This window comes from Carassius gibelio, chromosome B23, assembly GCF_023724105.1.
Source record: "Carassius gibelio isolate Cgi1373 ecotype wild population from Czech Republic chromosome B23, carGib1.2-hapl.c, whole genome shotgun sequence".
In the NCBI taxonomy this organism is placed as follows: Eukaryota; Metazoa; Chordata; class Actinopteri; order Cypriniformes; family Cyprinidae; genus Carassius; species Carassius gibelio.
This window is the reverse complement of record NC_068418.1, coordinates 1,785,243-1,810,195: the sequence shown is the minus strand read 5'-3', so window position 1 is coordinate 1,810,195 and position 24,953 is coordinate 1,785,243. Positions and strand designations below refer to the sequence as shown.

Below are 24,953 nucleotides of genomic sequence, written 5' to 3'. Positions count from 1 at the left end.
TGTAAATAAAAAATAAAAAATAAAAATAAAAAACATTTTTCCCATCTTGCTGTTCATTCATATTAGTTTATATCTTAAATATTTTGCTCACAGATAACATTCTGTATATAATTCTCTTTTATTTTCTTTCCCCTTGTATTTATTTTTTAGCGTAAAGGAAGACGTAAAGGAAGCAGTCACCCCAGTGGTGTTTGTGGAAAGGTATTCCTTCAGAAATAGAGAAGACAGAAAGCTGCAGAGGCAGGTTGGTCTGTGATAGTTTGTCCCTTTTATCAAACATTCCTGCTTTTATCATTTGCACAGCATTTGTTGTTTCTTAAACTGTTGTACGGTCCAAATACCCACACTTGCCATCTTTGCACATTTCCTTTATTTGGCCCAAGTGAGCATGAAGATCACAAGTGTGTGTCGATCTTGACATGACAAAGTTCGTTTCAACTTTGCATTTTAAAATAAACTTCTAAATGTCTTTTCAATAGTCCCTACTAAAGATGACAATTTAATTTGTGGTGCTTCTAATTAAGTGTTAAAAAGAAGTTACAAATGATGTACAAAATAAATATAATTTTCTGTGCACCAAGAAAACGTGCAACACTTTGTTTTACTACTAAATTATTCTCAATTTCTAATTATTATTATTAATATTTCATATACATTGGAAAGGTTTGCGTGACCTCCTGTGAGATCTCTGCAAAAATTATCACGATTAATTCCAAAACATGATGCATGATGGGATACACTAAGTGTTGTATAGCGCTCCGGAGCAGTATTGGAGAGGTTTAGTGTGAGTTAAGGACGCTGTGCTTTGGCATTATTAAGACCGGGGACAGTCTTGTGCATGCACTGTCATGCACACACACTCTCAAGTGACTAAGACCTCAAGTGTGGGTATCTGGAAAGGGGAAAAGTCTTTAAAATGATCCCTAAATACAGTCACACATCAAAGTCTTAATAATTCAGTAATTCAATTTAACACTTGTATGATATTGTACAAGCCCCTGGACAATCTCCTCTGACACTATCACAATAATGGAAAATCAGTTGCCCCACACAGTCAGAAAGTTTATATTGTTCATTGGCTTCTCATTAAATTACTTCAAATAAGCCCCATCTGTTCATGTTCCCACTATACATGATCTCCATGAGTAGAAATGCTAGTTTAATGTGTCATGTGATATATATTAAATCTTTGATTAATTTGTCAGAACCAGATCAATTACACTACTGATAATGATTAAACCAACTCATATGAATATAGCTTGCTATTAATGACTTGCTTTTAATAATGGATGCATTTAACATTTAATTATACAGCATCTTTGTAGAGGATGCTTTCATGGTCTAAAAAATAATGTATAAGTAATGTATAAGTTAAAGTATATAGTAATGTATAAGTTGCATGTAATGATATAATATTTCCTTTCTTTCTGTCTTACAGGATTGTTTGCAGATAATGCTGTTCTTCTTTTTCAGAATTTTTCAGCCAACCCTCACAAACCTTCCTAAAAACTAAAAGAGAGTCTCAGCAAACCTTGCCATGATCAGCTCTTCCCAGGTACATTTGTTTAGATTTTTTTTTAATCAACATTTACTCATCAAATGCACTCAAAAAAATGACTCTTTGGCTGAACATGATTCTTTCATGGACAGTGGTTCCACATGTTTGTACCATGTTATTTGGACATGAATAAATCAAGTTATAAGGACTTGTCTACCTTTAGTTGAGTTTACTCAGTTTGCTTTAGTTCATCCTACATGAAATATCTGAGTAGAGATAATATGTTTACATCATGTAGAACCACTGTCCATGCAAGTTTAGCCAAAGTGTTATAAAAACATTAGCAAGTAAGATATAACTTTTCTTTACACATGATGTTAATTGTTTGCAGTTTAAGGATGTTACTATGTGTACATCATACACTAGCACTCTCATTAAAGTTGCTTTTTTTTTTATTAAGTATTTTAGACGTTCTTTTAACCAGGTCCTCAACCCAACCACAAGCTCCACACTTCACCACAATGGTAACTCGCACAAAATACACCAATATAAAGTCTTTTAAAATGCCCACATAATAGAGCATTATACATGAAAAAGTCTCCTTATTATCACATTTTATTAAAAACTGCATAAAATAACACTTTATTTCAACATTTTCTCTCCCCATATCCAGTCCTGTGCAAAGCATGATGGGAAGTGTAAAACTTATTTTGAGGGACTTGATTGAAACGTTCTTTCAAAATGAAAACTTTATGTTAAACCAACGAGATACAGTTTTAAGTCAGTTTAACATGACACAATCATGTTGAAAAGAAAAATAGCCAAAATGGCATTAATTCAACATGAATTGTTCAGGTAAAGTGAACAAAACTAAAAATTCATTTTTTTGAGTGTGCTCTGGTCTGAATCTTATTTAAAATTAAATTAATTATATGTTTAATGAGCAATATTAATTGCACACAAAGTAAGATTATCTCTCACAGGACTGGTCATGTCAGCCATGATTATTCTTTCCAATGTTTTTTTTATATTTATTTTATTTTATTTGATACAGCTATTATAATTATATCATGTTAGTGAAGTGTGACTGGAACATTTTTAATCTAAAGTTTTTTAAAAAACACCACATGTTATTCTTAAAAGAACACAAATGTCATAAAAGTGGTTTAGTTGATATAAACACCAATTGACATTATTTCATTGTTTTGTAAATGTTGTGTTATAAATTGTGAATTGATAGTTGATTGTTTGAAGCCAGGCCTTACACTGCACTGACTAAAAAACATTTGTGAGAGGAGTCAGGAACTTTGTAGTAAGATTCTAGAGGAAGAAAACACATTTACTGCAAATAGATGAATTCTCTGAGAACTACGCATGCTAATGGAGTCTCATGAGCAAGTCCTTTGCCTCTGTAATTTTTTCTTAATTCTTGCAGAATGAAATTGTTTATTGCAGTATTTTTATTTGTACAGATGATCTCATCAGCCAAATGAGGGGTTTTGACCAAGTGATGCTCTTGAAAGGAGTGGAAGAAGAGGATGTGGTAAATTTTCTTCAGAGAAAAAGCTTCTCAAAAGGTCTTAAAGCAGCTCGAAGAATGGTAAGTGTACAGTACTACAAGGGTCATAGTTGCTCACCCTGCTAAAATCACACAGAACATAAGCTGAGCTCTCTGTCCATTAAACAACTTCATCTGGATTGTTTGTTTCACTTTGACCAGGTCTGGGATCTTAGGACTGAGAGATCCTCTGGCTGAGAAATGGCTACACCACATCAGTGCTGGATATCAACCACAAACTGTTTCCAGACACGAGAGAAGAAGATAACGATGGGGAGATGTAACCAAATTAGATGTGATGATGGGAATCATTATTTTCTGAAACAGTATCACATGTCTTATATGTATCACAGTTGACTGGATGGAACTGTGTGACTTTTAAGGACATTTCATCACTCATTTGTGTGAACTGATTAATATATGAGGTTAATGTATTTTTGAAGATTATTATTTTCCTTGAATCGTATTTGTCTTAATGCTACTTTATCAACTTTATAGTCTATGCTTCAATAAAATGAATATGATGAATATTGTGTTCTGAAGATTCTTGGTAAATACATCATTTTACTAGGTAGGCTCATATGTGTTTATTTTAGACTCGGAAAAACTACATATTAATTATTGGGATTATTTTTTACTTAAGACATAAAAATATTTGATCAGATTAATGATATCTGGGACATCAATACACCAGAAAGTTATTAATGTTTATATTTAGTAACAAATGCCAATTGTTTTGTGAAATAAAAGGAGTTACGAGATTCATTATTTTGCATTACAAGATGGTGCCATGGGCTTTATTGTTACAAACACTTGAGGGATAACTGAGAATGTAGCAGGAATGATCAACGTGGATCTTGTACTTCATTAAAACCAAGAGCATGCACATTACTGATGTCCAGCAACTGAGGAGCAAGATACGGGGGTGAGGAGGACATTTTTACACTGATTTTTGCTAATTAGTTATATATATATATATATATATATATATATATATATATATATATATATATATATATATATATATATATATATATGAATTTGTCCTTGTGTAATAGTGAAGTATCTCAATGTGTATACATTGTCCTTGATTACTGCTTAACAGTGGGGAATAGATAAAGGCATGTTGTTGCAGGCTCATCCATTATATTTATTGCTGTTTACTTCAAAAATCAAATAAGTAATTATTATTTTTATTATTAAAACATTTCTTTATACATTTTCCACGTTTCATCAGATGGCCTCACAATGTCCTGTCAAAAGCTTTCCTAGACATGAGAGAGAGAAAAGAGAAAAAGTCTGTGAAAAATGTCAGATATAAATGTGACTCCGCTCAGTTTGTTGTCCATGATGAGAATACATACATGTAGGTTTTACTGCCCTTCTACCCCCAGGGGCCCAGTAGAACCCCCCGGAAGAGCCAAAAACTGTACATTTCAAATGGCTGTAAATCAGAGTCCAATAAACATATCAAAGAGAAAATGGGCAGGATTATTACTTATGAAGAAACGGTCTGTGTCGAGGAAGAATGGAGACATGAAAGTACGCGTCCTTCAGGTCGATCGCTGCAAACCAATCCATCGGATGAATGCATTCGAAAATGCGCTTGGGCATTAGCATCTTAAACGGGAGTCTGTGCAGAGCTCTGTTCAAGGCACGCAGGTCCAGGATTGGCATTAACCCAACTGTCTTCTTGGGTACTATGACATAAAATGGCTGTAAAAGCCGGACCTCATGTCGGCTGGAGGGACCGTCTCTATCGCGCCCAGCAGGGTCGCGACCTCCGCGCGCATGACAGGGGCATCTTTGCCCACCATCGTCGCGTGGAAACCCCCCCAAACCTGGGGGGATGCCAGACGAACTGAATCGCTTAGCCGAGCCTGAGCGTCCGGATGAGCCAGCGGGAAGTTCTGGGGAGCTCTAGCCAGGCTCCCAGGAACCAAACCAGCAGGGTCAAGGGGACTACAGGCGTACCCACAGTGGTGGAGCAGACAGCCCCGGCATGGGAGGCATAGCGTCCCTTAGCGGGGGCGGAGTGCGGGCACTTGTCTGACTCCAAGTGGCAAAGAGGCCATGAGAAGGCGAAGCGTTCTTGAGCCGTCTTTGCATGGAAACTGGCCAGGGGAGAGAGGAACAAGAGCGGCGAGGAAGCACGTCACCAGCTGTCGTTCGTGGCCTCTTGGGACCCGGAGGTAGAGGAAACAGCTCTTTTAGTGAAGGTTTGGGTACCACCGGCCACAGGGCCAGTGGCGGAACAAAAAGAAAACGAGAACAAAGGATTCTCCCCCGGCCCTCCTCCAGGGGAGGACGAGACGTCAACGCCGGGTCGCCCGTCTCAGGAACACCGCTTGGCATGACATTTGGCAGGTTTAGGGGCAGAGACGGGTTGCGCCGCCCTTCTGCGGCCATCCCCTCGCTGCGGCCTGGGTGAAGGCTGCTGCTTTGGCCGAGCGGGAGTGGAGGAGGCCGCAGGGGGGCGCCCTCGGCGACGAGCAGGCTGAGTTTGCACCGGCGGCAGGGTGGAAGCAGCAGCGGGCTGCCAGGGCAGGATGTGTATGATGGCCTCAGACTCCTTCTGGGCAGCAGAGAACTGCTGGGCAAAGCTCTCTACCGCGTCGCCAAAGAGGCCATCCTGGGAGACCGGGGAGTTGAGGAGCTGAGCCCGATCAGACTCCCTCATGTCTGCCAGATTCAGCCATAGGTGGCGCTCCTGGACCACCAAAGTGGACATCACCTGACCCAAGGAGCGCGCAGTGACCTTCGTCGCGCAGAGAGCGAGGTCGGTAGCAGTGTGCGCCTCCTGCAAAACCCCTGGGTCAAGACCGCCCTCATGCAGCTGCCGGAGCAGCTTGGCCTGATAGACCTGAAGTGAGGCCATGGCATGAAGGGCAGAAGCGGCCTGGCCCGCATCTCTTTAAGCCTTGGCCACAACCGTGGATGAGAACTTACAGGCCTTGGAGGGCAGCTTGGCACGAATTTAGATATTCATTTATGTAAATAATCTATATGCACAAAGACAGTATGACCTTTTTGTCCCCTTTTTGTTTTAAAGCTTGATGAAGAGAGTGCAAGTTGCACGCGTAGCAGTGATTGACAGTTACAAAACACTGTGTACAAAAAATAAGTTTAAGCTCTTTAGCGTTAGCGTTACAGAAAGGTCTGATTTACGCACTGTTACAACAGTCATTGTTTTGTTTTGTTTTTTCTTTTTACAATGACATTTGAGTTCATGACTGTAATGTTGTTGTTTCTTGTGGCAGACTAAAGAGGAATGACAGACGGTTGATCTTTGAATAAAAAACTGTTTAGTTTAAGGTTTGAAATTCATTTTTTTTTTTTATAGACTACGAAGTCTAATATCATAAGCCCCCCATCCCGTCACCCAAGACCGCAGACACCCCACTTACCCCCCAAATATATATATATATAGGCTATAATAGAGTACCGGCACCTCTTTTGGGCCACTTAAAGCACTGATCAAAGGTAATGTAAATTATATGTAAATAATACAACTGCCAAATTGTGATGCCAGAGAAGAGTTGTTGACAGTCATATGCCTTAGAGCAGTGGTTCCCAATCTTTTTCAGCTCGCGGCCCACACAACCAAACACATTTGTTTGCGCTGCGCACTGCAAAAAAATTAACTGCCCCCGCTATTGTTGGGTTAATAACTTAGTATTCAGAATCTAGATTGTTAACTGTATTTATTGAATGAACTAGGGCTGTGCGATATGAAAAAAAAAAACTAACAAAAAAAAACATGTGATTTCTTTGAAAGTCAAAGTATCACTATAGTAAAGGTGTAACAAAATGTATAGACTTATGGCAAAATAATAATAATAATAATATAAATAAAACCTGTGTCCAGGTTTTTTTTTTTTTTTTTTTTTTTCAATGCATTGTTCATAGAGCTCATTAATTGTAGCGGTGCCTCAGGTGTTAAAATAGATTTGTTATACATTAAACAGGTTCACACATAGGCCTACTCCGTCTGCAGTGCGTATACAATGTGTAAGTGGTTCAGAAGCAGCAGTGAGAGTGCGTTATTGTAACATGAAAGCACATCAAAATAATGCACAAGCGCAAATCTCTCTGTTCGCACGCAGATTTCCTTTTTCTCTGTCACAAAACCAGACGTGCTTGCTCAGATACACGCTGCTATCGCCCGGAGAGTGCAAACACTTAAAACGTGTCTCCTCTCACTTAAACTGCATCCTGTGCACTCAAAACTCTCTCTATGCTCATGTGCTAGATATTATTTTCATACGTTTTTATTTCTAGCCTTTTACCACGTGCAGTGTGAATGCTCTGATCCATTAACATGGGCTCGGGAAAAAGGCACATCACAGACAGTGTATGAATCTCGTGTTAGACATATGCCCGGTCTGTTCTGTTCTGTTCTGTTCTGTTGCATTCTGATAAAAACCAGATCCAGGCAGAGCTTGGCAGCGGATAGACAGTCAGCAGAGCAAGCAGTCAGGAGGAAACATTTTGACAGCCATTTATTTATGTTTAATTTGTTGTTCTGTAGCATATGCAGCAAAAATATAAATTGGTGGTTTATTCTTAAACAAATCTGCCAGTTCGAATAGTGGAAGCAAAGTTACAGTTTAATATTTATTTTTTGTTATTTAATTATATATATGAAATTATGTTATTATGTTATGACTTAGACATTTTTATATATGTTATGTAATATCATAATTGGCAGCCCACCTGCAATACCACCGCGGACCACAGGTTGAAAACCACTGCCTTAGAGGGCTTCCTAAATCATGTCATGCTATTACAATCCTTGTATAGGCCTCTGGAAAAGGCTCATGTGGTTCTTAAACATAGATAGCAGCTAAGGATTCCTTCAGAAAAAACTCAGGAAAACTGGATGAGGAGGGACTGGAAATAGCTGTCTGAGTATTACTTTAAGCCAGAGATACTTAAATGTTAATTTTTCAACAATTTTATTGTCATAATGAGCTCAAACAACATTCATAAAGGTGGGACTGATTGATTGTCTTTGTAGTAGTAGTAGTAGTTGTTGTTGTTGTTGTTTTTAATAATATTATACTGTAAGGTTACAAAAAGTGTAGCTGTTTTTATTTTTTTTATTTTTTTTTCTAGAATCTTCATCTTACTATCACTCTCTGTTTTTTAAAGTGTTTTTCACAAGTTCATCAAACAACCGCAGTAAGAATATTTCATCAAGCACGGTGAGTAATGGCTTCTCTTGCTATTATAACAGGAAACAGATGATTCTTCTGCACAATCTGACTTTGCTGCAGCCTGGAATTGAACTACTAGTTTTCGTCTGGTCAGAGGAGAACTGACCCCCCAACTGAGCCTGGTTTCTCCCAAGGTTTTTTTCTCCATTCTGTCACTGATGGAGTTTCGGTTCCTTGCCGCTGTCGCCTCTGGCTTGCTTAGTTGGGGTCACTTCATCTACAGCGATATCATTGACTTGATTGCAAAAAAAAAAGACACTATTTCAACTGAACAGAGATGACATAACTTAATTCAATGACGAACTGCCTTTAACTATCATTTTGCATTATTGAGACACTGTTTTCCAAATGAATGTTGTTCAGTGCTTAGACGCAATGTATTTTGTTTAAAGCACTATATAAATAAAGGTGATTGATTGATTGATTGATTGTTATTTGCACCTCTTGCCACATGTACAGTTTATCTATCTCTGTCGCTGATGAGGGATTCACATGTAATAAATGCAGGGAAATAGTTAGGCAGACAGAGAAGATTTCAGAATTAGAGACACGCATTCAAACTTTAATTGAGGACAGTAAGAATGTTAGGGCTCTAGATACGGCTTTGGATGCATCTAGCTCAGGGAGAGCTGTACATTGTTCGGTTCCGGAAACAGAGCCCCTACAGCAGGGCAACTGGGTGACGGTGAGGCAGCGTAGTCGTGGGACAAAACACCGCTCTTCTGTTCCGATCAAAACATTAAACAGGTCAGTGATGCACCCACTGAGAAACCTGATTAAAGTGCTCTAGTTATTGGTGATTCTATTGTACGGAACGTGAATATAGAGACACCAGCCACCATAGTCAAATGTTTACCGGGAGCCAGAGCGCCTGACATCTTTGCAAATTTCAAAATGCTGGCTAATGCTAAACATAAATACAGTAAGATTGTTATTCATGCCGGTGCTAATGATGTCCGACTTTGCCAGTCGGAGATCACTAAAAATAACATTAAAGAGGTGTGTGAACTTACAAGCACGATGTCAGACACTGTAATATGCTCTGGTCCCCTCCCTGCTTACCGTGGTGATGAGATGCATAGCAGATTGTCATAATTTAATGGAGTCTAAGTTGTGCCCACAGAATAACATAGGTTTCATAGACAATTGGTCGAGCTTTTGGGGCAGACCTGACCTGTTTAAAAGAGATTGTCTTCATCCCTATTGGGGTGGCGCCATTCTTCTCTCTAGAAATATGGCAAATAGTCTTAGTGTTTATACTTGACTAACTGGGGCCCAGGTCAGGAAGCAGACAGACTCGCTAAACCGACCATCTGCTAGCTGCCTCCCATCACAGAGGTCAGTTAATTCTCAGCACATGGAGACTCTTTCACATATATGTCACACTATAGAGACTCTGTCTGTTCCCTGAACTAGAAAATACAAAAAACGTCCAAACCAAGTTAAGATTAACAATTTAATTGAGGTTTAACAAATAAAAAACAAATGCAATACGGATAAACAAATGATAAAGCTTGGCTTATTAAATATCAGATCCATTTCTACGAAAACACTTTTTGTAAATAATATGATCACTGATCATTATATAGATGTACTCTGTTTGACAGAAACCTGGCTAAAACCTGATGATTACATTATTTTAAATGAGTCCACCCCCCAAGATTACTATTAAAAACACGAGCCACGTCTAAAAGGCAAAGGGGGAGGAGTTGCTTCAATTTATAACAATGTTTTCAGGATTTCTCAGAGGGCAGGCTTCAAGTATAACTCGTTTAAAGTAATGGTGCTACATATAACATTATCCAGAGAAACAAATGTTAATGATAAATCCCCTGTTATGTTTGTACTGGCAACTGTACAGGCCACCAGGGCACCATACAGACTTTATTAAAGAGTTGATGATTTTACATCCGAGTTAGTTCTGGCTGCAGATAAAGTTTTAATAGTTGGTGATTTTAATATCCATGTCGATAATGAAAATGATGCATTGGGATCAGCATTTATAGACATTCTGAACTCTATTGATGTTAGAGCTTCAGTGCTTAAGAGTTCCAGTTTACAGGTTTCTGAGAGCAGTAATGTTGAAATACTGCTTCTGTTTAAATGAAGTGAAATCTAGCTGAAATCTGATCAAAACCTTCTCTCTCTGTGAGAGAAAGCTAATTCATTCACTGTTCAGGGCAAATCTTGCCAAACTGAAAGATGCTTAAGTCTTATGAAATACAATGTTTTTGCAATGCTGTATGACAGTTTTTAATGTGTTAGAAGTTATATGCACAAGAACTTATGTTTGAGCTTCAATGCTCAGGTTTGTCAGTTTTCATGTTTCTGAGACTAATAATGTTGAAATAGTGCTTTTGTTCAAATGAAGTGAAAACTAGCCCAAATCTGATCAAAAGCTTCTCTATCTGTGAGAGAAAGCTAATTCATTCACTGTTTATTTCAATACTTGCCAAACTGAAAGATGCTTATATCTTATTAAATAAAATGTTTTCTGTAATGCAGTGAGACAAATTTTAATGTTTTAGAGGTTATATGCACAAGAACTTATGTCAGAGCTTCAATGCTCAGGTTTGTCAGTTTTCATGTTTCTGAGACTAATAATGTTGAAATAGTGCTTCTGTTCAAATTAAGTGAAATCTAGCCCAAATCTGCTCAAAAGCTTGTCTCTCTATCAGAGAAAGCTGCTTCATTCAATATTCGGTGCAAATCTTGCCAAACTGAAAGATGCTTATGCCTTATGGAATACAATGTTTTTGCAATGCTGTAAGACTGTTTTTAATGTGTTAGAAGTTATATGCACAAAAATTTATGTTTGAGCTTTAATGCTCAAGATTGCCAGTTTACAGGTTCCTGAGACTAATAATGTTGAAATAGTGCTTCTGTTCAAATGAAGTGAAATCTAGCCCAAATCTGCTCAAAACCTTTTCTCTCTATCAGAGAAAGCTGTTTCATTCAATATTCAGTGCAAATCTTGCCAAACTGAAGTGTGCTTATGCCTTATGAAATACAATGTTTTTGCAATGCTGTAAGACTGTTTTTAATGTGTTAGAAGTTATATGCACAAAAACAGGTTTCTGAGAGCAGTAATGTTGAAATACTGCTTCTGTTCAAATGAAGTGAAATCTAGCTGAAATCTGCTCAAAACCTTTTCTCTGTATCAGAGAAAGCTGTTTCATTCAATATTCAGTGCAAATCTTGCCAAACTGAAGGATGCTTAAGCCTTATGAAATACAATGTTTTTGCAATGCTGTAAGACTGTTTTTAATGTGTTAGAAGTTATATGCACAAAAACAGGTTTCTGAGAACAGTAATGTTGAAATACTGCATTTGTACAAATGAAGTGAAATGTAGCCGAAATCTGATCAAAACCTTTTCTCTCTATTAGAGAAAGCTGTTTCATTCAATATTCAGTGCAAATCTTGCCAAACTGAAGGATTGCTTATGCCTTATGAAACACAATGTTTTTGCAATGCTGTAAGACTGTTTTTAATGTGTTAGAAGTTATATGCACAAAAACAGGTTTCTGAGAGCAGTAATGTTGAAATACTGCTTCAGTTCAAATGAAGTGAAATCTAGCTGAAATCTGCTGAAAAGCTTTTCTCTCTATTAGAGAAAGCTGTTTCATTCAATATTCAGTGCAAATCTTGCCAAACTGAAGGATGCTTATGCCTTATGAAATACAATGTTTTTGCAATGCTGTAAGACTGTTTTTAATGTGTTAGAAGTTAAATGCACAAAAACTTTTGTTTGAGCTTCCAATGCTCAAGATTGTCAGTTTAGAGGTTTCTGAGAGCAGTAATGTTGAAATACTGCATCTGTTCAAATGAAGTGAAATCTAGCCGAAATCTGCTCAAAAGCTTTTCTCTCTATTAGAGAAAGCTGTTTCATTCAATATTCAGCGCAAACCTTGCCAAACTGCAGGATGCTTATGCCTTATGAAACACAATGTTTTTGCAATGCTGTAAGACTGTTTTTAATGTGTTAGAAGTTATATGCACAAAAACAGGTTTCTGAGAGCAGTAATGTTGAAATACTGCTTCTGTTCAAATGAAGTGAAATCTAGCCCAAATCTGCTCAAAAGCTTTTCTCTCTATTAGAGAAAGCTGTTTCATTCGATATTCAGTGCAAACCTTGCCAAACTGCAGGATGCTTATGCCTTATGAAACACAATGTTTTTGCAATGCTGTAAGACTGTTTTTAATGTGTTAGAAGTTATATGCACAAAAACAGGTTTCTGAGAGCAGTAATGTTGAAATACTGCTTCTGTTCAAATGAAGTGAAATCTAGCCCAAATCTGCTCAAAACCTTTTCTCTCTATCAGAGAAAGCTGTTTCATTCAATATTCAGTGCAAACCTTGCCAAACTGCAGGATGCTTATGCCTTATGAAACACAATGTTTTTGCAATGCTGTAAGACTGTTTTTAATGTGTTAGAAGTTATATGCACAAAAACAGGTTTCTGGGTGCAGTAATGTTGAAATACAGCTTCTGTTCAAATGAAGTGAAATCTAGGCCTAATCTGCTCAAAACCTTTTCTCTCAATCAGAGAAAGCTGTTTCTTTCAATATTCAGTGCAAATCTTGCCAAACTGAAGGATACTTATGCCTTATGAAATACAATGTTTTTGCAATGCTGTAAGACTGTTTTTAATGTGTTAGAAGTTATATGCACAAAAACTTATGTTTGAGCTTCAAGGCTCAAGATTGTCAGTTTTGAGGTTTCTGAGAGCAGTAATGTTGAAATACTGCATCTGTTCAAATGAAGTGAAATCTAGCTGAAATCTGCTGAAAAGCTTTTCTCTGTATCAGAGAAAGCTGTTTCATTCAATATTCATTGCAAATCTTGCCAAACTGAAGGATGCTTATGCCTTATGAAATACAATGTTTCTGCAATAATGTATGACTGTTTTTAATTTGTAAGTAGTTATATGCACAAAAACAGGTATCTGAGAGCAGTAATGTTGAAATACTGCTTCTCTTCAAATGAAGTGAAATCTAGCTGAAATCTGCTCAAAACCTTTTCTCTCTATCAGAGAAAGCTGTTTCATTCAATATTCAGTGCAAATCTTGCCAAACTGAAGGATGCTTATGCCTTATGAAATACAATGTTTTTACAATGCTGTAAGACTGTTTTTAATGTGTTAGAAGTTATATGCACAAAAACAGGTTTCTGAGAGCAGTAATGTTGAAATACTGCTTCTGTTCAAATGAAGTGAAATCTAGCTGAAATCTGCTGAAAAGCTTTTCTCTCTATTAGAGAAAGCTGTTTCATTCAATATTCAGTGCAAATCTTGCCAAACTGCAGGATGCTTATGCCTTATGAAACACATTGTTTATGCAATGCTGTAAGACTGTTTTTAATGTGTTAGAAGTTATATGCACAAAAACAGGTTTCTGAGAGCAGTAATGTTGAAATACTGCTTCTGTTCAAATGAAGTGAAATCTAGCCCAAATCTGCTCAAAACCTTTTCTCTCTATCAGAGAAAGCTGTTTCATTCAATATTCAGTGCAAATCTTGCCAAACTGAAGGATGCTTATGCCTTATGAAATACAATGTTTTTGCAATGCTGTAAGACTGTTTTTAATGTGTTAGAAGTTATATGCACAAAAACTTATGTTTGAGCTTCAAGGCTCAAGATTGTCAGTTTTGAGGTTTCTGAGAGCAGTAATGTTGATATACTGCATCTGTTCAAATGAAGTGAAATCTAGCCCAAATCTGCTGAAAAGCTTTTCTCTGTATCAGAGAAAGCTGTTTCATTCAATATTCATTGCAAATCTTGCCAAACTGAAGGATGCTTATGCCTTATGAAATACAATGTTTTTGCAATGCTGTATGACTGTTTTTAATTTGTTAGTAGTTATATGCACAAAAACAGGTTTCTGAGAGCAGTAATGTTGAAATACTGCTTCTGTTCAAATGAAGTGAAATCTAGCTGAAATCTGCTGAAAAGCTTTTCTCTCTATTAGAGAAAGCTGTTTCATTCAATATTCAGTGCAAATCTTGCCAAATTGCAGGGTTGCTTATGCCTTATGAAACACAATGTTTTTGCAAATGCTGTAAGACTGTTTTTAATGTGTTAGAAGTTATATGCACAAAAACAGGTTTCTGAGAGCAGTAATGTTGAAATACTGCTTCTGTTCAAATGAAGTGAAATCTAGCTGAAATCTGCTGAAAAGCTTTTCTCTCTATTAGAGAAAGCTGTTTCATTCAATATTCAGTGCAAATCTTGCCAAACTGAAGGATGCTTATGCCATATGAAATACAATGTTTTTGCAATGCTGTAAGACTGTTTTTAATGTGTTAGAAGTTATATGCACAAAAACAGGTTTCTGAGAGCAGTAATGTTGAAATACTGCATCTGTTCAAATGAAGTGAAATCTAGCCGAAATCTGCTCAAAAGCTTTTCTCTCTATTAGAGAAAGCTGTTTGATTCAATATTCAGTGCAAACCTTGCCAAACTGCAGGATGCTTATGCCTTATGAAACACAATGTTTTTGCAATGCTGTAAGACTGTTTTTAATGTGTTAGAAGTTATATGCACAAAAACAGGTTTCTGAGAGCAGTAATGTTGAAATACTGCATCTGTTCAAATGAAGTGAAATCTAGCCGAAATCTGTTCAAAAGCTTTTCTCTCTATTAGAGAAAGCTGTTTCATTCAATATTCAGTGCAAACCTTGCCAAACTGCAGGATGCTTATGCCTTATGAAACACAATGTTTTTGCAATGCTGTAAGACTGTTTTTAATGTGTTAGAAGTTATATGCACAGAAACAGGTTTCTGAGAGCAGTAATGTTGAAATACTGCTTCTGTTCAAATGAAGTGAAATCTAGCTGAAATCTGCTGAAAAGCTTTTCTCTCTATTAGAGAAAGCTGTTTCAATCAATATTCAGTGCAAATCTTGCCAAACTGAAGGATGCTTATGCCTTATGAAAAACAATGTTTTTGCAATGCTGTAAGACTGTTTTTAATGTGTTAGAAGTTATATGCACAAAAACAGGTTTCTGAGAGCAGTAATGTTGAAATACTGCATCTATTCAAATGAAGTGAAATCTAGCCGAAATCTGCTCAAAAGATTTTCTCTCTATTAGAGAAAGCTGTTTCATTCAATATTCAAAAAAACAGGTTTCTGAGAGCAGTAATGTTGAAATACTGCATCTGTTCAAATGAAGTGAAATCTAGCCAAAAATCTGTTCAAAAGCTTTTCTCTCTATTAGAGAAAGCTGTTTCATTCAATATTCAGTGCAAACCTTGCCAAACTGCAGGATGCTTATGCCTTATGAAACACAATGTTTTTGCAATGCTGTAAGACTGTTTTTAATGTGTTAGAAGTTATATGCACAAAAACAGGTTTCTGAGAGCAGTAATGTTGAAATACTGCTTCTGTTCAAATGAAGTGAAATCTAGCCCAAATCTGCTCAAAAGCTTTTCTTTCTATTACAGAAACCTGTTTCATTCAATATTCAGTGCAAATCTTGCCAAACTGCAGGATGCTTATGCCTTATGAAACACAATATTTTTGCAATGCTGTAAGACTGTTTTTAATGTGTTAGAAGTTATATGCACAAAAACAGGTTTCTGAGAGCAGTAATGTTGAAATACTTGCTTCTGTTCAAATGAAGTCAAATCTAGCCCAAATCTGCTCAAAAGCTTTTCTCTCTATTAGAGAAAGCTGTTTCATTCAATATTCAATGCAAATCTTGCCAAATTGCAGGGTGCTTATGCCTTATGAAACACAATGTTTTTGCAAATGCTGTAAGACTGTTTTTAATGTGTTAGAAGTTATATGCACAAAAACAGGTTTCTGAGAGCAGTAATGTTGAAATACTGCTTCTGTTCAAATGAAGTGAAATCTAGCTGAAATCTGCTGAAAAGCATTTCTCTCTATTAGAGAAAGCTGTTTCATTCAATATTCAGTGCAAATCTTGCCAAACTGAAGGATGCTTATGCCTTATGAAATACAATGTTTTTGCAATGCTGTAAGACTGTTTTTAATGTGTTAGAAGTTATATGCACAAAAACAGGTTTCTGAGAGCAGTAATGTTGAAATACTGCATCTGTTCAAATGAAGTGAAATCTAGCCAAAAATCTGTTCAAAAGCTTTTCTCTCTATTAGAGAAAGCTGTTTCATTCAATATTCAGTGCAAACCTTGCCAAACTGCAGGATGCTTATGCCTTATGAAACACAATGTTTTTGCAATGCTGTAAGACTGTTTTTAATGTGTTAGAAGTTATATGCACAGAAACAGGTTTCTGAGAGCAGTAATGTTGAAATACTGCTTCTGTTCAAATGAAGTGAAATCTAGCCCAAATCTGCTCAAAAGCTTTTCTCTCTATTAGAGAAAGCTGTTTCATTCAATATTCAATGCAAATCTTGCCAAACTGCAGGATGCTTATGCCTTATGTAACACAATGTTGTAACAACATTGAGTTTTACATAGTAATTAACTCAAATGATATATAGGGAATTTGAATAATTAATCAAGAATTTGATTAATATATATCTCAGATGACAGTTACATTTAATTTTATTGATTATGAAAAATAGCTCAATTGCCAATACCAATACTAATCACAGGGCACTGTAATTTACTCATTAATATGTCAATATTACATTCTTCATATCAATTATTGTGATATCTCTTACTGTAAATTATTGCAGATCAAACCGTGGTATGTCCAGCACACCACTATAGACCTATCAATTTTCAATAAAGTTATCACGCCTTATAATTCAAGGAAAAGTATTCTCTGGCCATGAAAATATTATCCTATCCTTATGATAAATTTAGTTTCTAAATTTAGAGCTTGTAGCTAAAGATCAGACACATCTCAGTGACTCGTAATGTGAGTGGGGTGGAGTCCAAAGCCAATCATTTTATATATGAGTTTTTAATAATTCAACTAGTAATACATCAAACTACAAATCACACAGAGTAAATATGCGTACGAAAATACAGACAATAAACATTTACAAGACAACGGAATCCAAATAAAAGAGAGAGAGAGAGAGAGAGAGAGAGAGAGAGCGAGAGAGAGAGAAGTGTAGAAAGCGAGAGAGATCACAGAATGAGCTCAGGTATGAAAATCAGTCAGTAAACCTTAGTGGAACCAACAACGAATCAAATAATAGCAACACTTTAAAGCAGCATTTAAATCTCCATAGAAAACGATACTTGCATGGCCCAGTGGGTGAGCGTGGTACCGGCGACGCACGTGTGATGTCACGTGGTCCTTTGAAAACTGCGCGCGTGGGCCGGAGGCCGTGTGACGCGCGCGCAAGCTGCGCTGGATCTTGGCGTGAGCGTGGAGTCACGTGTTCCTTTGTTGCAAAGAGGTGTTCGTTCATCTTCGCGCGGTATTTGAAAGGTTCAACAAACAATGTTCCAGAATTCGTCTTCATTGTGTGGAGAGGCGAATAGTTGAATAAACTTAGTAAAGAAAAGAAAAGAAAACGAACGAAACGAAAGCTTCCAAAGGAGCCATTAAAATGGCTTTTTCTCTCAGCCCCTGTGCTGAGGGGGTTCGCGCTATGAGCGCGGCCTATGGCCGCGCGGAAGCAACGTTGGAGAGCAGCGTGTCCGAGAACGGAGAAGAGAAAGAAGAGCAAAAAGCGAAGGGTGGACCTTGTTTGGTCAATTCTTATAGCTTGAAATAGTTCACGCCCATTTTCGAGGGAGCATCCAATGAATGTCCGCGATCTGAAGCGGAGGGAAAGTTCCTTTGTCTCGGTTGAGACAAACCCCTGATGATTTAGGGCCTGTCCGATTTCATCAGGAATATTAAAGCAAGTTCATTATTCCAGATTAAATACATTTTTCATTACTTTGCTCTAGATAAATGGGTCTGTCAAAGCATGACGATTAGAACAAGACTAAACATAATAGGTATATGTGATCAAAACATGAAGTTACATTAAATATGTGTAATTCTACATCTGAAAGATTTGCTTAACACATGATAACACTGCAGATGTTGGGAAACATCTAAATGTACCAAAAGGGAATACGTAATACATTTATACAGCATAAAAACTAACAGGTAACAAATTCATTCCATAGAATGCATTGGGGAGAAGATTTGGCTTCTCTCCTCTCCAGTGTGGTCGTAAACTTTACGACCTGCAAAAGTGGGGGTTGCAGAGACATGGCTCTCTTTGAGGAAGTTAAAGTGAGGAAAGACATTTCCTAAAGTATAAGCTTGCAACTTATACTCTTCACATAACAAGGATTAACCATTTTATGCAATCCATAAACATAATTAAAATACATATTAATAATAAAATGAAAGTAAGGAACTTATACGAAAAGTTCCTTTGTCTCCAGTGTTGGAAGAATTTGGGTTGGGGGTTTTCGTTTCTTCTTTGAAGCTCGCATGGGCATCGTAAATAGTTTAAGTCCAGCCAGGCTGGCATTTAGTACCAACAGTCTGAATTTATAAAACAGAATTTAACCCATGAATCGCTGACCTGCATATCTGTTACATCTCCCCCTTTCGTCAGATGAAGTCCCTGTGTGGACATCATCGGACGGCAATCATCAGGATGGGCAGATGAAAGGTGAATCGTGATGGTCATGTAGCAGGTGGGTCATGATGGCAGGTGGTTCCTGAAGCTGAGGACTCCCCTTGATGAGGTTCGGTGTTGTCTTTGACTTGGCACCCCCCTTTCCGGGGATTCCATCGGGGACCTCCAGCCACAGTTGTCGTGAGTTTGGCTGTAGAGGTTTGCATCTCGTTGAGTATCCTGTATAGGATGAAGGTCACGCCAAGAGTCAGGGCGGGACCAATGACGGTGGAGATGCACCGTGCAGTGTCGGCAGCAGTCCAGGCTAGGACCGCAGATGACTGGTTCAGAATGGGCTGTCGAGACAGTGCTTGGAGGGCTGTATCGACAGGAGTAATGTCAATGTGTTGGGTGGTACCTTTCAGTACTTGGTCCAGCAGGTTGGCACGGGTGGCGGTGTCATGCTGGTCGTAGGTCAGCATAGCTGAGCGCACAGGAGCGTTGACGAGCCATCTGTTACCCACAATCTCTGCTTGCGTTTCTGTGACTTGTGTACGAGGCTTGGCTTCAGCAGGGCAGCGCGTATCGCTGACCCAGGGTTGCAGCTCGCAGATTCCTTCAGAGTTGTGTCTGAGGAAGGGTTTGCTAAGGCAGAGATAATGAATGTTTTTGGTTAAAGTACACATGTGCATGTTTGGGGCCAGGTACAGCTGTGTGTCGCTTTCGTGGTAGGCCACCACATTTGGAATGTGTGTTTTGGTGTGGGTGTTGCTCTTCCACATCCTGACACTGACAATGTCTTTAGGTCTGTAGACTTGGCTTGACTCGCTGATGAGTTGGTTCAGGAGCACGTTCACTTCTCTCTGTTTGGGGTTTACGTGCCGTAGGAAGGCGCTATCCAGAGAGTTGGCCAGGTGTATTTGTAGCAGGTCAGCTGGCATGGTGATGGCGTAAGACAGCACAGTTAACACAAGGCTTAAGGGTATCATGTATGGTGGGGTTTTACTCGTGGTTAGGCTGTCTTTGGAGGAGCTAACCTCCCACAGCATGGCTGTTGTTAATGCTGTTAACAGCTGAGTCTGGGTAAAGTCCTTCTGGAAGGCAGTAAACAGTGGTTTCAAGGAGTTTACAGTCTGGTTCGCTGCATTGACACTGGACATAACAATGTTAAACATTCTGGCGGCAGCAGCGGCTCTAAGCAAAGCTCCCGGGAACTGTTTGGAGCGGTGGTGGTGTCCACCTAACTCCATTTGTGTAACCGTCACTTTCTCATGTTGGCTGAACAGGTGTTTGACATCGGCCTCAGTGTGAGTGAGGGAGTCCTCTCTCCATCGGAACCTTGTACAGCTGTATTCGGTTACAGTGCTGGGGTAGTGTGCCCTGTCATCGGTAGTCAGGAGTCTCAGCGGTTTTCTCGGTGGCAGCTGTCCTCTCTTTGGCTGACAGCACAGCACGGCAAACCACAGCAGCATCCTGGTACAGATAATAGGGAGAGAGAGAGAGAAAGGGGAGAAAGAAACAAACAAGGCCTGTCTTTGGTTGGACAGGACAGTCTCTTTGCTTCGTGGGCGGCGACTGGGTTTAGCTCGCCCTCGCCCATGTTTTGCCACATCTTGCTGCTGGCATGACGCTTGCCTCAGTGTTGTGTCAGTGGCTCTGGTGCTGCGTGGTGCAGCACATGCTGCGTCATGGAAATATATTGGCAGTATCCCCCTTTTGCTCCGTGGCATTACACGCCCTGGCATTGTGATGTCAGACGGTGCACAACCCACAATATTGTTCTGTGCACGCAGCATGGTTTGTGTATCATGCAGTGGTCTGGGGCTTTGGTTGTCAGTGACTGTAGACTGGTTGCCAGGGTGGATGGAGGGGTCTGAGAGGTGGTAAAACAAAGTCATTATCAAGGTTTCAGAAGCCCGCATGTCCGCTGTGTTGGTCTGTGTAGACAACGGAGCCTGCGTAAGCGATTCTGAGGTAGGCAGTTTAGCTAGTAAAGTTCTTGTGCTGTGTGTAATCACTTCAACCTTGAATGTGGGTGGGTGGGTTGGGAGTGACCACAGAATGTTGTTTAGTGTGCCAGTTTTGGCAAGGGTGTCAGTGTGATCTTTAAAGTCCTCGTCTAGACTTGGTAACTTTGAGTGTCCTTTTTCCTTCTTCCAGTACACGATCACATTGTGTGTTTTTGTGATGTTATCACATTGCTGGAACAGGTGTTGGTGTTTGACATGCTTGTTTGCAAGTGTGAGTCCGAGTTCCACACATTCAGGTGAGGATTGGAAGAAACCCAGCGTGTGGTGTAAGGTTTGACCACCTTGCAGGTTGAGCCGAACAGCGACCCCTTTGGTGTAAGCTGGTACCACCGTACCCTGTTTGTTGACTAAGGTACAGAGGCTTGAACTTGGGCCTGTTGTTAGGGCGTTGTACTCATGGCTGGCTGCTGGGGTTCCCGTGACCTCTGTGACCTGACCGTCTGGCTCTGTGGGAGTTCCCGTGACCTCTGCGACCTGACAGTCTGGCTCTAGCAACCTGTGTGGCTGGAGAGAAAGAGGTTCTCGCACTTGAGCAAAGTCTTTTAGCTGTTTGAAGTTCAGAAAAGGGTCAAAGTGTTCTAGCAGGTCTTTGTCGATGAGCAATGTATGAGTGTTCATTGGTGGGACATACATGGGATGTATTAGACTCATCGGAACGAATGTCAGGTGAATGGAAACAACCTGTTCAAACTGGATGTCATCCTGTCTGTACACCTGTACATTCAGTTCATAAGTTTGAGGTGTAAGAGTTCGATCTTGTCTCTTAGCTTCAAATTGGAGTCTTTTGAAAAGGTAAGATGAGATCACCGTCAGGTTTAATCCTGTGTCGATTAGGTCTTCCCTGTTGACTCCTTTTTGACCCACCCCCTTTTTGACAGGGCTGCCCAGGAATGTTGGCATTAGGGCAGGTGGGACGATCGGTGGGTGATGAGGACCGGTCTTGTGTAGCTCGCTGCGAAGGCAGGTAGTCAAAACAGCATTTTCTGGTACGTTGCATTTGTGGTACCTGGTGTGAGGACCTGTGCTGTCTCGTTCAGTTAGCTGTAGCTGTTGACTGTGGAGCTCGGGCAGTGTTCTGGGTGCTTGGCTCATCTTCCTTGCGAGTATTCATGTGAAGAAGATCTTTCAGCACCCTCAGGATCTCTGCTGTCTCAGACGTGGCTGCACTGTGTTGCCCTCTGCTGGCTTGGAATGGTATTGACTCTCTGTAAAGATGTCTGTGACTGTGGTGTTGTAGAGCGCCATCTAGGGTTAACTCCAAGCAGTGCTCAGAGACAGAGACGTTGGGGTTTTTCACAGTCTTTTCACAAATAGTCTTTTGCTTGGTGCAAGCTTTGTGGGCTAAGTTCCGTAACTCTTGTGTAGTTCTGTTACGGGGACACGCTGGGACTCTGAGATGAAAACTCCAACTGGCATGTAGGTTTGGGAGGAACAGAGTTTTTAAGTTGAAATCCTGTTCCATACCTGGTTCGTTGCATGCTCCGAAGTAGGTGTTTCGTAGCTGACTACAGAAAGTCTGTGGGTTTTCAAATCGGCCCTGTTTGAGGTCCATAGCAATAAGGAGCCCATGATCTGAGTTTGGATCAGAGAATTCAAGAATCAAAGTCTGTAGCAGTTGCTGGTAGTACGCTTTGACCGTCTCTGGTTGACGATCCAGAAAGCAATGCACATCACGGCTGGCCGTGATTTTTAACAGGTACAATGTGTTCACATCTGTCACGTTGGCGACAGTTTGCAAATGAAAGTCAATGGCTTGTAAAGAAGCATGAACATCATGTCCTCCTGCAGGATCTGGAATGAATGTAGAGATGCTTCTGGCTAGCTTGTGAAGTTCTCTGTGAGCAGTGCAGGGTTTGGTGACATGCGTTCTCTGGAAGGGTTCTCTTCCCTCCGTTATTGACAGATGTTCTTGTAAGCTGGCTGGTGATTTCCTTAGAAGGGAGACTACACCCCCTTTTCCAGCTCTGGGTTCTTGGCTGAAAGGGTTGGAGTGGCGGCCCGGGAGAAATTTTGTGGTGTGCGTTTCTCCGATCCAGCCACTCTGTAATCTGTGAGATTGTCTCAGTTCTGTGTGAACAGTGTCAAGTTCATCTTGGAGCTCGTCTCTCTGCAGAGTAAGCTTGTTGAATTTAGCTTGGGCCGCTTGCAAGTGTGTTTTGCAGGCCCAGGTTTTATAGTCTTTTTCTTTCAGTTCAGTCTCTGCTCCTTTTAGGAGAGCGTCGCCTTGCTGGAGTTTTTTGTTGAGTTCTTTTCTGGCTTCTCTCTCCAGCTGTTCTCTTTGATCTGTGTCGAGGCGAAGATCTTGCAGGGCATTGTGAAGTCTTTCAACTCCTTTCTGTAGCTCTGGATCTGTGTCGTCCTCTTTCTTGTGCTGGTTCTGGGTCTCGAGGAGAAGCTGATCAAGATGACTCTGGGTTGGGGCCTGGTCCTTCCAGGCCTCCTCCGCGATGTTGCTCCGTTCACTGAGCCGTGCCTGGGTGACGAGAATGTGAACTAGGCTTCCGAAGATCCTGGCGAGTTCTCTGTAGTAGTCGCTTTGGTTTGGATCGCGTGCCATCAGTTCATCTAGCTCGGTGTCTAGTTGCTCTGGGTGCTGCAGGTTACTGGCGTCCTTGGGCAGGAAGGGGGTCGTCACTGCTTTCAACCATGTCGAGAGGTTGCCCCCGTGGACTGCTGGACTGGATGCCTGGAACATCCTGATTCTCTGTCGGCGAGAGAAGCACAGCACACACACACAAAAAGACCAATGCAAGTTCGTTCTACGTTTAACGAGCTATATTCATACGGGCTGTGCCGTTTATGAGAATTTTGGGGCTGACTGATGCAAACAGTCAGACAGTTAAGTAGCCAATTAACTTGGGTCAACGAAGGACCTGAAATGGAGATTTGACAGGCAGTAGCCTAGCGGGTCGTGTGATGACACCGGCTGCTGGTGGTCGCTCTACTATTTAACTTCGTTGGTGGCTCCCAGGTTACTGTCTCTATGTGAAATGAAAGAAACAAATCACAACAGAACAGGTGGTAGAAAAAGATCAAAGTGAAACAACACTTGAAATGAGATGAAAACAATAGAAACACAACGTGTTAGTGAGAATAAGGAGGCCTAAGCCTACTGCTAGGTTTTAAGATAGGGCCAACAGGTGAGTGGGCTATCTGGGTAGGAAACCTAGAAATATGGTGTGGCTTAAAGAAGCAAAAGGGTTAAACACTTAAAATATATCCGGGGGAATATCTAATATTCTGTGGTTTATAATAAGTGGATGGGTTTTATCACATTGGGTTCACCTGGGTGAATTGAAGTCATTCAGGTGGGAACCAGTGGCTTGGTCAACCTCCCCGGTGCTCCCCAAACACTGAACCGCAGTGTCCCCGGTCCTCCGTTACTCTGGCGTGTCGCAGGACAGCACGGCTTGTGACTTTTAGCACAACCTTTGGAGTGCGAAAATTGCTGACGTCTCTTGAGACAAGAGGGACCGAGTTTCACTCGCAGCCAGTATCGGTAACACCGATCGGGCAGCCTTGCTCACTGGAAACCTGAGATGACTGTCCAATCACCAAGGGAGTTCTACAATCAAATACACAAAGGATGAACAAAGGAAACTTAAAGTTAATTAAGGTTTGGTTTGTTTAACATCAATTGAGTAACTATATGTAGAGAGGAAAGTTAACAGCTTTACCTAATCATGATAAAACAAAACAGAGGAATTTATGATAATAATGGTAATTATCAAAATAACCTAAGTCAAAAGAGAGAAGCAAAATAATAAACATCAAATTAAAAAACAGTAATGAAACAAGGGAGAAGGAGTAGCTGGTTTTCACCACAAGGGGGGAAAGTACTGCTTCTCTGTCTTTAACCTGCTGAGCAGAAAACTTAATTCAAATTAAAAATTCAAAACTGGTTTAAATCAAAATTTAAAATAAGCATGTAAGAATTAAAAGGAAAATCGGAATAATATCCTATAATAACCATTGATAGCTTGTAAGTTATCATTAATGATCATGAAATTAATCAAACAGGGTGAGATTAATCAAAAGGGGTAAAAGTAGACATGCAGTTTCAAAACAGAAAGGAAAAGACAGAGGTCTGTTAGTCGATTTAACAGGAGACTGCCACTAGATGGCTTACCTTCTAAGTGGGTCAA

General features: G+C 39.8%; 1 protein-coding gene across 1 annotated transcript in view; it reads right to left on the bottom strand.

The window, feature by feature from the left end:
- Nucleotides 1-24,458, bottom strand: part of LOC128012121 (uncharacterized) — a 103,026-nt gene extending 78,568 nt beyond the window's left edge. Inside the window, exons 1-2 of the mRNA XM_052595119.1 lie at nucleotides 24,094-24,458; nucleotides 21,815-23,789 (exon numbers count right to left, since the gene is read on the bottom strand). Of these exons, the coding sequence (XP_052451079.1) occupies nucleotides 21,842-23,503 (1,662 nt within the window). The 5' untranslated portion in view covers nucleotides 23,504-23,789; nucleotides 24,094-24,458 and the 3' untranslated portion in view covers nucleotides 21,815-21,841. The remainder of the gene's footprint in view (nucleotides 1-21,814; nucleotides 23,790-24,093) is intronic.
- Nucleotides 24,459-24,953: the final 495 nt, after the last annotated feature.